Below are 12548 nucleotides of genomic sequence, written 5' to 3' on the forward strand. Positions count from 1 at the left end.
ACAACAGAGAGACAAAGTAATTTACCTGAGAGTCAAATGTGACTGGATAACTTCTATCCCTATATAATCCAGTCTAATAGTGTTTGAAAAAGTAGCATTTCATTTTAAAACAAGTGCAAAATAGTAATTGGTTCATTGAAAGGATTCAAGGATTCAACCCCTATATATATATATATATATATATATATATATATATATATATATATATATATATATATATATATATATATATATATATATATATGTATATATATACATATATATATGTATATATATATATATGTATTAATCTAAAATAAATTTAATACATTAATTTAAACATTAATAAGACGCATGTGCTTAGATGTGATTGATCAACATTCAGACCAAATAATAATTTTATTTAAATTTATATGCAAATTTAATACTTTGATGAATAAAGTATCTATCTATCTATCTATCTATCTATCTATCTATATATCTATTTGTCTGTCTGTCTGTCTGTCAAATACAGTACATGTACTGTAAACGGTGTAAGTTTTATGTTATTCATCAGCTAATAATTACCATTGAAACCTTACAATAAGTTGCTATCACAAATCCTAGATATTACAGCCATGGTTGATAAAATCTCTAACTATCTTTTTGTATTCAGGGAAGAAAATAATAAAAGCTAAAATAAACACAGACATTTTACATGGCATGCCAAATAAATTAGTGGCAAAGCTAACATTTCTGGGGGGAAAAAAGGTCTAGAAACAAAAATGTTTCAAATAATGATTTAATCACAGTCATTACAAGCACCTGCTCCATTAGTGTAAAACAATCACTTTAGACTCATCAGTCACAGTGCAGAAACACGAAGCCCCGAAAAAACAAGGTGATCAATTAACTCAAAAAGTTACAGCTCTGACATCACGTGAATGATTTTTCATCTCACTATAAACAGTTGAACAGCTTTTACAGTGAGCAAAGGAATAGAATGCAAATATTCTGGACATGAAACACTTAATATGTTAACACTTTGCATCCTGATATGTTATTATTCTTTATTTCAGAAAACAGCATCACACACAGTCTGTACTAATACAGTTTGTATTCAATGGAATAATACACGGCAGTCAAAATGTTTAGAAAGCCTCTAATACAACTCCACACACCCTGTCCCCTATTTTTTTATTATAGAGTACTTACTTAACACAAATAGATCCCCTGGAATACATGATTTGAAAGGCTGTTTCAGATAGACCACATAGTGGAAGAGCCTATAAATTCATACTGCATTTCTTCATTTGAACACGGCCTAATACAAGGTTGAACATACCCACATAACACACAGTAATCCAGAACAGTGGTAAAGGTCTAAAGGTAGAGGTCTGTGGACAGAATGATTCTCATTTAAAACCTTACTTAAAAGATGAGCAGCGAGAGTGAGTCACAGTGAAGCCAGTGATACTCAGTTCTCCAGATATGTTTGTGTGTGTGTGTGTGTGTGTGTGTGTGTGTGTGTGTGTGTGTGTGTGTGTGTGTGTGTGTGTGTGTGTGTGTGAGACGGCCTGGTAAAAACCTGACGGATGTAGCCTCACCCGAATTCTGGTAAACAGCCCATAATGACAAACAGATAAAAAGGGTTTTGGGCCAAAATTGTGTTTTTCTGCTAACAACATACTTCGTCTACAACCACATATATTCGGTGACACTTTATTGTAAAGGGACCTACACAGAACCTTTATAAGATGTTTTTATAAAGCATTGCTGCAAATTTCTGAGAAGCTTATGTCAAAGAGTGTAAGATATCAGATATTTTTATTTTATTTAAGTTTGTCTTAACATGGATGAAGAGAACAATGTCCATCGATTTTTATTATGAGTTGATGGTTAAGCAAAAAGTGTTTAGAGTATTTTTTTTCATTCGTCATCAATCTTTCCCAATTTACTAACAGCACCTTCATGCAAGTTGGAGAAAATACATGCAGTGCTTAATAACAGAGTTATACGTTTATTCAGCACACAAGCTTCGTACTGTAAATACGAAATTTGTAAAAACTCCTCGGCAATTCTTTATGAGTGTCAGCTTCTTATAGGAGTATAGAATTACACCCATCCTCCACTTTAAGAGGAACATCTGTAAACACTATCATATTCATGCAGTTCTTTAATCAACCAATCACCTGGCAGCAGTGCAATGCATAAAAATCATGCAGATACAGATGAAGATCAGTTAATTATCACTTCAAACATCAGAATTTGGAAAAGAGTGTTTTCTCTCTGACCATGCTATGGTTATTGTTGGTGATTCTTATTTGCTGATCTCCTGGGATTTTTTTTAACACACTCCAGTCACCAGTTTAACAAAAAATAAACATCCTGTGTAAGGAAGGTTTGCAGGCTGAAACACCTTGATGATAAGTGAGATAAGAGGAGAATGACCAAACTGGTATAACCTGACAGGAAGTCTATAGCAACTCGAATAAGCCCTTTTTACAACCCTGGTGAGTAGAAAAGCATCCCAGCATGCTTCAGCACGCTCAGCAAGCCTCAGATTCCTATTCTTGGCTGACAGGAGAGGAACCCAATGTTGTGTTCTGCTGTTGTAGCAGGACAACCTCAAGGTTTGATGTTTCGTGCATACTGAGATACTTTTCTGCTCGCTCCAGTTGTAATGAGTGATAACTGGAAAGAGTTTCTGTGTCCTTCTTGGCAGCTTGAACCATGAATCTGGTCATTTTCCTCTGGCCTCTCATAGCAATAAGACGTTTTTACCCACAGGACTCTCTGTATTTTATGTTTTTCACACGATTCTGTATAAACTCTAGAGACTGTTTTGTGTGGAAATCCCAGGAGATCCTGAAACCAGCCCATTTGGCCACAGTTAAGTCACAGAGATCACACATTTCCCCCCATGCTGGTTTGGTGTGATTAACTAAAGCTTTTGACCTGTATCTGCATGATTGTATGCATTGTACCGCTGCCACATGATTGTCTTGATTAGATAACTGCATAAATAAGCAGGTGCACAATGAGCAGGTTCCTAATAAAGTGGACATCGTGTGTATGTTTCCATGTAAAAAAAACCTGCATAAAACCTCCAACATCATCGTACACATATCGCCATAAACCTTTCATTATTTCTCCAGCAATGCTGTGTAAAATAATTATACAATTCTTACAAATGCATTATAAAGGCCCTGTGTAGATGACGTTCAAATATCTGACATATTTCACCAAATATTAGATGGAAATGTTTTTATTTACTTTTTTTTTTATCTTTGCTAGGAAATCTTCCTCCAAACATCATATTGGATACGGAAGCAGTTTAGCAAAAGCTGTACAGTAAAAACATGCAATCCGTGTAAAGACATTTAAATCCTGGCTAGCTAAGCGTGATTTCCTTGCACAGTGAATTTCCGGGTTTATCCGCAAACAGAGTTGGAATGGAATGTTTAAATGTTTAGGAAAGCTTGTTTAGTGAAGCCATTTCAGAACAATGTGTAGTAGTAAAAAAAAAAAAAAGTGCCTTAATTTCAGCATGTGAAGGATTTTCCATACATTTTCTATCCTCGTTCAATGATAAATGATGAATAGAATAAAACAGTGATTATGCACAGTAGCATTGGATTGATTTATGCCTGAAGTGCATAATTATGCCAACTATTATGCAATAAGCCATGCCATTAAGCACCCACCCACCCATCCATCCATCCGTCAGGTGCCTGTTCAAAATAGCAATATTCACTGCACCATATAAAGATATTAGAGTTAAGCTATTTTCAGTACACACAGGAAGACGGCTGTGCTCCGTGTGGCTTTTTTTATTGCACAGTAACAAGGTCAGGCATGAGTTCACACAGCAAACTGAATCCCACACACACACACCGACACATACTGTGTTTTTAAAAGCATTATGGATATAAGAGTGAAAAAAAGGCGAGGTTAAGTAAACCCTGGGTATCACAGTGGCAGAGCCAGGGGTGGCACAGCGGAGGTCTGCCAGGTTCATAGCAGACGTGGACTGGTGATGTGGGTGAGGGTGAGCAGCACAGGATAGTGGATGTTCTCGTCATATGCCTCCTTTCCTTCTCTCTTCATCTAAAAATACAAAACAAAACAAAACAAAAAAACAGATAAACATGAGCTAACAGCAGCACACATTACCATATTCAATTACTGAGAAGAAGCTGTGTGGGAACTTGTGTCTGGCACCTTTGAGTTACTGTATCTAATTGAATCCTCCTGAATATAAGTATGAAGATGAAATGAAGATTGTGGGAGGGTTTTCAGTGACTGAAAAGAGTCTAAGCACACAATGAAATTTCAAACTCAGTGTCCTATTAAATCCATTTCTTTGCACTTGTTCTGCTATTTTGGATTCGACTTTATTTTGGAACGTTTTTCTTAATTCACTTCAACTTTCATTTGGAAAATCCTGCTTCTTTTACTTCTCGCTAAACCTTATCATCCAAAAGAACACACATGAGGAACTAACTTCCCTGCACCCGGTGGTCCTGTTTCTTCCCTCTTCTTCACACTCGGCTCATATCATCACAGTGAGCACTCCAGGACAGACACCGAGTACCACTCTTCACAACTGCTCCACAATGACTCACAGCCGAGGTGTCTGCACGAGAGACATCATCCATCGCAGGCTACAGGCCCTCAGGGGCCACTTTTCCTTAACAGTCCCAAAACAAACAACACACCATTACTGCCAGCTCGCTCCTCTCTGCCAGCCGAGCCATGCCCTGTCCCGGCGATCGGCTTGCCTGCAGCACAAACATAAACACATCTGCCATGTGGGCTCAACGAGTACTGTGCAATCCGGTTATGAAAATCACAACCCTTTACACGGAGAGCAAACCTGACATACACACACTCCTTATTCCAGGCTTGAATATTGAGTTTAAAAAAATAAACAACTAAAGTGCAACTAAAATGTCATCTCGAAGTATTAAAGCGTTGGTCTGAACCACAAGATATTTTAAGCTGCATGATAAATACACAGCTAGACCATGAAATTAAAGTTGCATTTATTTCCATCGTTTAGTGAAGAAAACTAAAGCCGGGGCCTTTAACAAGTATGCAGATTAGATTTCATCACTGTTTATGAATAATGTGAAATTATTGATATGATTTAATGCATCAACAGCTTGGAGAACTTGTTTAGAATTATTTCATATGGATTATTTCCCTTGATATGATTTTGTCAGATTTTTACAGTTTGGTAAAATTGAAGTCATGTGACTCAGTATTGTTATGATGCAGGGAACTGTATAAAAAAAAGAGTATATTCCCCTATCCATGTGACACTATACACATAGCTACTGATATACAAAAGTGGTTAATTTGATCAGAGCACCGAGGACAATGTAAATCTCTATCTGAGATCGAGTACATTTTAATTTCGAATGCATAATATTTAAATTTGTCTTTCCAATTGTTTCGAATAAAATAACCATTTTCAAAAAGTGTTCGTTTTAGATTTTCCTATTGTTACAGAGGTCTGACAAATGATAACAAAACTTCAACAAATGAGTATGACAAGTTGACCACAAAGTTCTACTCATTTAAATTTGATGTGATAAAAGCGAAACCTTATATAAAAGTCACCAACGCTAACCTCATATGATTTCATGACACATCTGAATAGATACAAATTTGCAGGTGTGAAAAAATGTGGGTCATTTGATTGGTCAAAACAGTCCGAATATATCCTACATGCAAAAACAGCCCACAAGCTGCAGTTCATAAATTCACAGTGTATAAACCCTGCCATGGCTTTTCTTGCTCTGTGGCTTGGAGGAGGGCAGATGAAAGACTCCCCTCTTGGACTTCATGTGCGTTATCGCTCTCTCCACCTCCTCCACGCAGCGGCCGGTGGTTGAACCCGTGACCTCTCGGTAATCAGGATGGCCAGTCGGCCAACACTAAACCCACTGCAGGGACCAACATGCTCTACATTCAAATCTCACAGCTAAGAGGCAGAGAGAGTGTGTGAGAGAGGTGGGGGTGTGAGAAAGAGAGATAAAGTGTGGGAGAGTGATATAAGAAAGAAGCTTATGGGAAGAGAGAGAGAGAGAAATAGAGAGAGAGAGAGAGAGAGAGAGAGAGAGAGAGAGAGAGAGAGAGAGAGAGAGAGAGAGAGAGAGAGAGAGAGAGAGAGAGAGAGAGAGAGAGAGAGAGAGAGAGAGAGAGGCGACTAGCATGCAGAGGTGAAAAGTTTAACAAGCAAAGCTGTTCCTCCTGATCACAGGCTGCTAACCAGCTTCATGGGTGGCTGGATAAATCGGCTCGTACGTTTTAAATCGTACTGCCGCCAAGATTCGGGGCATTTATTGTACTGCCACTCCCCCACACCTCCCTCTACTTCTCTGTTTTTTCCTCTTTCAGCTGCTAAACTAGCTCCTGGGAGAATAAGGGACACACTGAACATCAGCATGTGTAAACCTTAGCTCCAGAAATGGACAGACAGCTGGATTGAGAGAGGACATGAGGGAGGATCAGTAGAGGAAAAGCTGGAAAAGGGAAAGCCAACATTAAGGCACACTTGTGTGTGATGTGTTTGCATGTGTGATTTATGTGTGTGTTTATAGAGGGGGGGGCTGTCAGAATTAAAATTCATGACTCTCTCTTCACCACCAACTGAGTAACAAGATTAAGACGGGCGGGCGGAAAATAGCGGCATTATCAGGCGGCTTGCAGTCCTCCAGCTGCTGCAACTCTATTCCAGAACAGTGGGGATAAGAGGATAACATGCAGCCCCCTCACCACAGCCACAGCCACAGCCACACACACACACACACACACACACACACACACACACACACACACACACACACACACACACACACACACACACACACACACACACACACACACACACACACACACATACAGATCCACACTCCTCTACACCCCTCTGCATATCTTTCAACACTTTGCTGGTGGGGAGGAGAGTAAGGTTTTGGGGGTCAAAGGAAACGCCTCAATCTGCAAGACATCAGAGACTGCAGCTGAGGAGTCACCAGCGTAAGAGAGTGTGAGAACACAGATAACACCAACATGCATTTAAATACTGCATATAATATTATTAGCACTCACAAACCAGCAAGATCTTTTTTCAGTGAAGTATAATGTATAGTCTTGCTTTGGCTTTTATATAGCTTATATAACACACACAGGCATGAACTTACACTCACACACACACACACACACACACACACACACACACACACACACACACACACACACACACACACACACAAACACACACACACACACACACAGGTAGCAGTAGTAGAACACTTGACACCATTTATCATCATTATCCACACAGTAGGTGGTCTGTTCCTTGTTCAGTATGTCTAAGGTCTTCAGGTCCACAGGAGAGCTGTAGTGTGTGTGTGTGTGTGTGTGTGTGTGTGTGTGTGTGTGTGTGTGTGTGTGTGTGTGTGTGTGTGTGTGTGTGTGTGTGTGTGTGTGTGTGTGTGTGTGTGTGTGTGTGTGTGTGTGTGTGTGTGTGTGTGTGTGTAGGTTTAGGCATATCCCAGAGTAAATGTTATATCCATATATAAAATCCCAATAGTATAAATCACCATTTTAGTCAGTGAAATATTGCAAGCTTCCTAATTTCCTTGCTCAGTTGCCATTATCTTTTACCACTGCGCGCGCACACACACACACACACACACACACACACACACACACACACACACACACACACACACACACACACACACACACACACACACACACACACACACACACACACACACTCTTCCCATAATGCTACAGAGAAGATTATTCGCTCCTGGTGTTTCGGCTATTGTGTTAATGTGTTACATGAGGGCAGTGAGAATGAAGTAACCTAAAATGAAGCTTTGAAATGATTTCATCATGCAGTTCCTGATAGAGCTGACGTGTTGAGAATGACACATTTGTCTCAGAATAATACAGAGACTGGTTCTTCGTCATCTTCTGATTTCCTATGCAGTGTGCAATGAGTAAGGCTTTTCCCTTCCCTCTCTAACTTTTTCTCTTTCCCTTGAACTATCGCTCGGTTTTGCATGCGTCTCTCCCTCCCTCTCTGGTCACCGACAGCTCTAAATTTACTCACGTAGTGTCTTTTTTTTGTTGTTGTTTTGTGTTTCTTTTTTATTTTTAGGCACCCACTTTGGGCCACCCACGACCAGTGGTGGAGTGGCCACTCAAAGGGCTGTGGAAATAAAGCCCAAATCACTTAGTGCCAGGTCCATTTTCCTCAGGCATGGGCAGGTCTTCCCGTCAGGCCTATGGGGCCTAATGGGTCCTCACAGCTTCCTCCACAGCTGAAAATGGCAGCCAGTGCCATTAACCAGCTGTTAACCAGCTGGACTCCGTGGTTGCTGCTGCCAGCCATGTGCTTGGGGTGATAGATGGGCATGATGACAAGGGCACTGACTACCACTCCATTTCTATTGCTCACTCATGTATAGGGTTTGTCTCCTGAGAGTCTTTCTTTTTAGCTTTAGATTGTGGTTTTTATCACAGGTTAAGTGCAGAGGATGTTGAAGCACTCATACACATGCTATGGACACACAACCTTCACCTCCAGCACCCCACACACTACTGAAATTGAAGTAAATTATTCAATTAAATTTATTATACCGACACTTCACACAGAACAAAGTACACACATTTAAGATTTTAGTCGATAAACACCTACCTTTATATGCAAGTCCCATATGAGTGAGTCGTAGTTGTTATAGCGGCACACAAGGAGTCCTGCTCTTTCTGCCAAGCTACAGAATTCTGTCAGCGTGTCTCCTCTCGAAGGAGCAAACACTAATGCTGTGCCCTAAACACACACACACACACACACACACACACACACACACACACACACACACACACACACACACACACACACACACACATACACACACATTTTTCTTACTATCTGTGCGAAAACGTTCTAGTAAAAACAAAAAAATGCAGTGTTTACTGCCACAACTTTGGCTCTTTTTTTTTAATTTAATTTATTTGCATAGCACTTTCAACAATTCATATTGTCTTAAAGTAGCTTTACATAAGTATAGAAACAAAATTAAAATGTTAAAGATTAAAGTTTTAAATTAAGTTGCTATTTATATCTAACATTTATCTCTAATGACAAGCCTGGGGCGACGGTGGCAAAGTCCCTGAGCTGATGTGAGGAAGAAACCTTGAGAGGAACCAGATTCAGAAGGGAACTTCATCCTCATTTGTGTGTTAATGTGCAGGTAATGTGCAGTACTTGTTTGTTTTTTTATAATCTGCAAAATCTAAAACAAATAACTAAAACATCCCAAAGTTTAACTCTTTGTGGGGACCAGCCAAATGTCCCCACAAGCTTTTCCACACATGTCCATAAAAACAAGCCAATAATATGTGTGTATATGTATATCTAATAGCACACACTGCAGATTTGTTTTTAATGTGGTGTGTGTGAGAGAGAGAGAGAGAGAGAGAGAGAGAGAGAGAGAGAGAGAGAGTGGAGAGAAAGAGGGAGAGAGAGAGTGTGTGTGTGTGTGTGTGTGTGAGAGAGAGAGAGAGAGAGAGAGAGAGAGAGAGAGTGTGTGTGTGTGTGTGTGTGTGTGTGTGTGTGTGAGAGAGAGAGAGAGAGAGAGTGTGTGTGTGTGTGTGTGTGTGTGTGTGTGTGTGTGAGAGAGAGAGTGTGAGAGAGAGTGAGAGAGAGAGAGTGTGTGTGTGTGTGTGTGTGTGTGTGTGTGTGTGTGTGTGTGTGTGTGTGTGTGTGTGTGTGAGAGAGAGAGAGAGTGGAGAGGGTGAAAGAGAGACAGAGGAGAAAGTGAAAGAAATTTTTGTTCCACCATCAGAGTGTTAAAAGTTTTGTAGTACTAATACTTTAACTCTAGTAGATATGGAGATTACACTGTTGGTTAAATGATGACCATTTAAAGTGGATTGCTTGCATTTTTTTCTGTAAATTCTTCTTCATGGTCACTCATAAAATTAACAGTAAAGTAATAAAGTATTTAAAAAATGTCTTGGGATAGGAATGAAAACTATTCATTAAAACTAAATTAAATATTATGTGTATTAAAAATAACCTAGAAATGATGATTCCATACAGCAAAGAGAAGCTAAAATAAGTTTCGTCTCCAAGAGAAGAGAAGAGAAGAATAAGAGAAGTCATCCGAATAACACTTGCAATAATAAATTATGAGTGTGATTAAAGATCTAAGCTCTATCCGGCTGTGACGCATCAATGGAAGAGACACGGCATCAAACGCAGCTTCACCGCAAGTGGTGGTTTGCATCATTACATTCTATTTGATTTCTCCCAGGTATTATATTAGATAATAAACAAAAAGATTAAAGCTCGACTAATCCAATCAATTGCTCATCCCCACCCTTTATAGATCAACAGGCCGTGGACGACCAGCCGTGCTAAGAGGATTACTCAAGGGTTCAAAGTTTCTTTGAAATCCTTCAGCATTAAATACGATTTCATATTTTCTAACATTTTATTGTTTCAATTAAATTGAGGCCTGGACACAAATGAAACAAACAAACAACAAAAACAAGCACGAGAGTTGGACAGGCTCATTCCTTCAGCAGTTTATTAGCCTTTATGTTTGGCTGTGAGCTGAAAACACACATTCTCTTACAGCTATGGTAATCTCTGGCTGTGCGAGCCGACTCGTTCACTTTCATTTTGAAATAGAAATTAGAGCCATTAAAGGAAAATTAATTGCTTTTCCAAAATGCAATTGGCCGGCATAGGCATGCTTTTGGCTATTAATAATGTTTCACTCTATACTGTTTTAATGACAAAATAAATAGCTCCATCTCTTGAATATGTGAGAGCGTTATCGTTTATACACTCAAAACACAATTCATTAAATGGTGAGAGCGCCTATTACTTCAGCTCCCAAATATGACTGTATGGATTCGAAAAGGTCTCAGATGGTCAGACAGATAGACAGAGAGAGAGAGAGAGAGAGAGAGAGAGAGAGAGAGAGAGAGAGAGAGAGAGAGAGAGAGAGAGAGAGAGGAGAGGAGATTTGAAGAGTGTAAACATAAGCATAGAAATCAGAATAATCAAACCACTGGCAAACAGTATCTCTCTCTCTCTCTCTCTCTCTCTCTCTCTCTCTCTCTCTCTCTCTCTCTCGCTCTCTCATACAAACACACTTTTTTTTATGAAGACATCCATCATGAAGGACTTGTGGGTGAAAAAATCTTGCAACAAATCTGTTGCCATCTTTAAAGCTTTTTCATTTACTGGGGCTCAGGCTGGAGCGGCTCTTATCACAGAGCTGATAAAGCTGAGCATCAAATATGAGAAAACCCAATTCAAGTAGAACATAATAAGTATTAAAGTATTACATGATATGAACCCTGCCGTACTATTACTCCCTCAATCAGCACTCAGTGCCTAATTAAACTAAGAATACAAGAGCACATGCAAGCGCACACACACACACACACACACACACACACACACACACACACACACACACACACACACACACACACACACACACACACACGCACGCACTTACATCAGGCCGCAGTAATCTCCTCAATGCGTCGACCAGGCAGGCTCGGTACTGGTCGAGAAACAGGCTATGAGAGAAATAAGATGAAGAGAGAGAGAGAGAGAGAGAGAGAGAGAGAGAGAGAGAGAGAGAGAGAGAGAGAGAGATTAGAATGTATGTCAATGATAGTACATCGAGATAAAGCAGTAGGCTATTTATTTTTTGTTTATGAAAGATTCCACCATCAATTGGGAAATCACTTTGTAGTACTAATATTCTATCTCTAGCAGATATGTAAATGTACACACAATTTGCTTAGGCCAGGAATATTCCTTTCATCATATGCTAAAATACACAATCCAGATGTGTCTAAAAAGCCAGATTTATGCATGTGCACAAGAACTGTCTGTCTTCCGTGAAACCCACACATGCACATTTTATCGGGCAGTGGTAGCTGGTTCCTGATAAAAGGAATGAACATTTAGTGTGACAAGCTTATGACAAAATTGTAGTGTTGTGATGACTTTCTTCAGAAACTGTCAATACCCATGTGTTTCGTTTTTTTTGTTTGAACTATGGCAGGCACATGCATGAGTACTCGTGTGTTTGTGTGTGTGTGTGTGTGTGTGTGTGTGTGTGTGTGTGTGTGTGTGTGTGTGTGTGTGAGAGAGAGAGAGAATAGGAATGAGAGTGTTTATGTAGCAGTCATTTCTGCTTGAGTGCTTATGTGTAATTGAGAGTAAGCTAATCACTGTTAGTATATGTACAAATGTGCAGTAGTGTGTAACTATTTGTGAGACAGGCAGTGTAGTGAATGTGTGTGTGTGTGTGTGTGTGTGTGTGTGTGTGTGTGTGTGTGTGTGTGTGTGTGTGTGTGTGTGTGTGTGTGTGTGTGTGTGTTTATGAGTGGCTGAGCATGAGCTCTGTTTTGGCTGCTGATTTCAGTCTGAGGAATCATTGAGAGCAACATGAAGAAAAAAGACTTTAGCCTTTGTCCTATTGCACTATATAGTCTTACTCCTCTCTCTCTCTCTCTCTCTCTCTCTCTCT

At 39.6% G+C, this 12548-nt stretch overlaps 1 protein-coding gene across 3 annotated transcripts in view; it reads right to left on the reverse strand.

The window, feature by feature from the left end:
- Positions 1-744: 744 nt before the first annotated feature.
- The window catches only part of camkmt (calmodulin-lysine N-methyltransferase), a 103685-nt gene continuing 91881 nt past the window's right edge, over positions 745-12548 (reverse strand). The window contains exons 9-12 of one of the 3 annotated variants that reach the window (XR_003441111.2): positions 11523-11586; positions 8681-8812; positions 4183-4651; positions 745-4068 (exon numbers count right to left, since the gene is read on the reverse strand). Coding sequence is in view for 2 of the 3 variants with exons in the window: in XM_027150250.2 (XP_027006051.1) it covers positions 3976-4068; positions 8681-8812; positions 11523-11586 (289 nt within the window). In the remaining variant the exon portion in view is untranslated. Of the gene's footprint in view, positions 4069-4182; positions 4743-8680; positions 8813-11522; positions 11587-12548 lie in introns of those variants that run through there. The other 2 variants (XM_027150250.2, XM_047812216.1) reach the window with 2 other exon arrangements.

This window comes from Tachysurus fulvidraco, chromosome 4, assembly GCF_022655615.1.
Source record: "Tachysurus fulvidraco isolate hzauxx_2018 chromosome 4, HZAU_PFXX_2.0, whole genome shotgun sequence".
Lineage (NCBI taxonomy): Eukaryota > Metazoa > Chordata > Actinopteri > Siluriformes > Bagridae > Tachysurus > Tachysurus fulvidraco.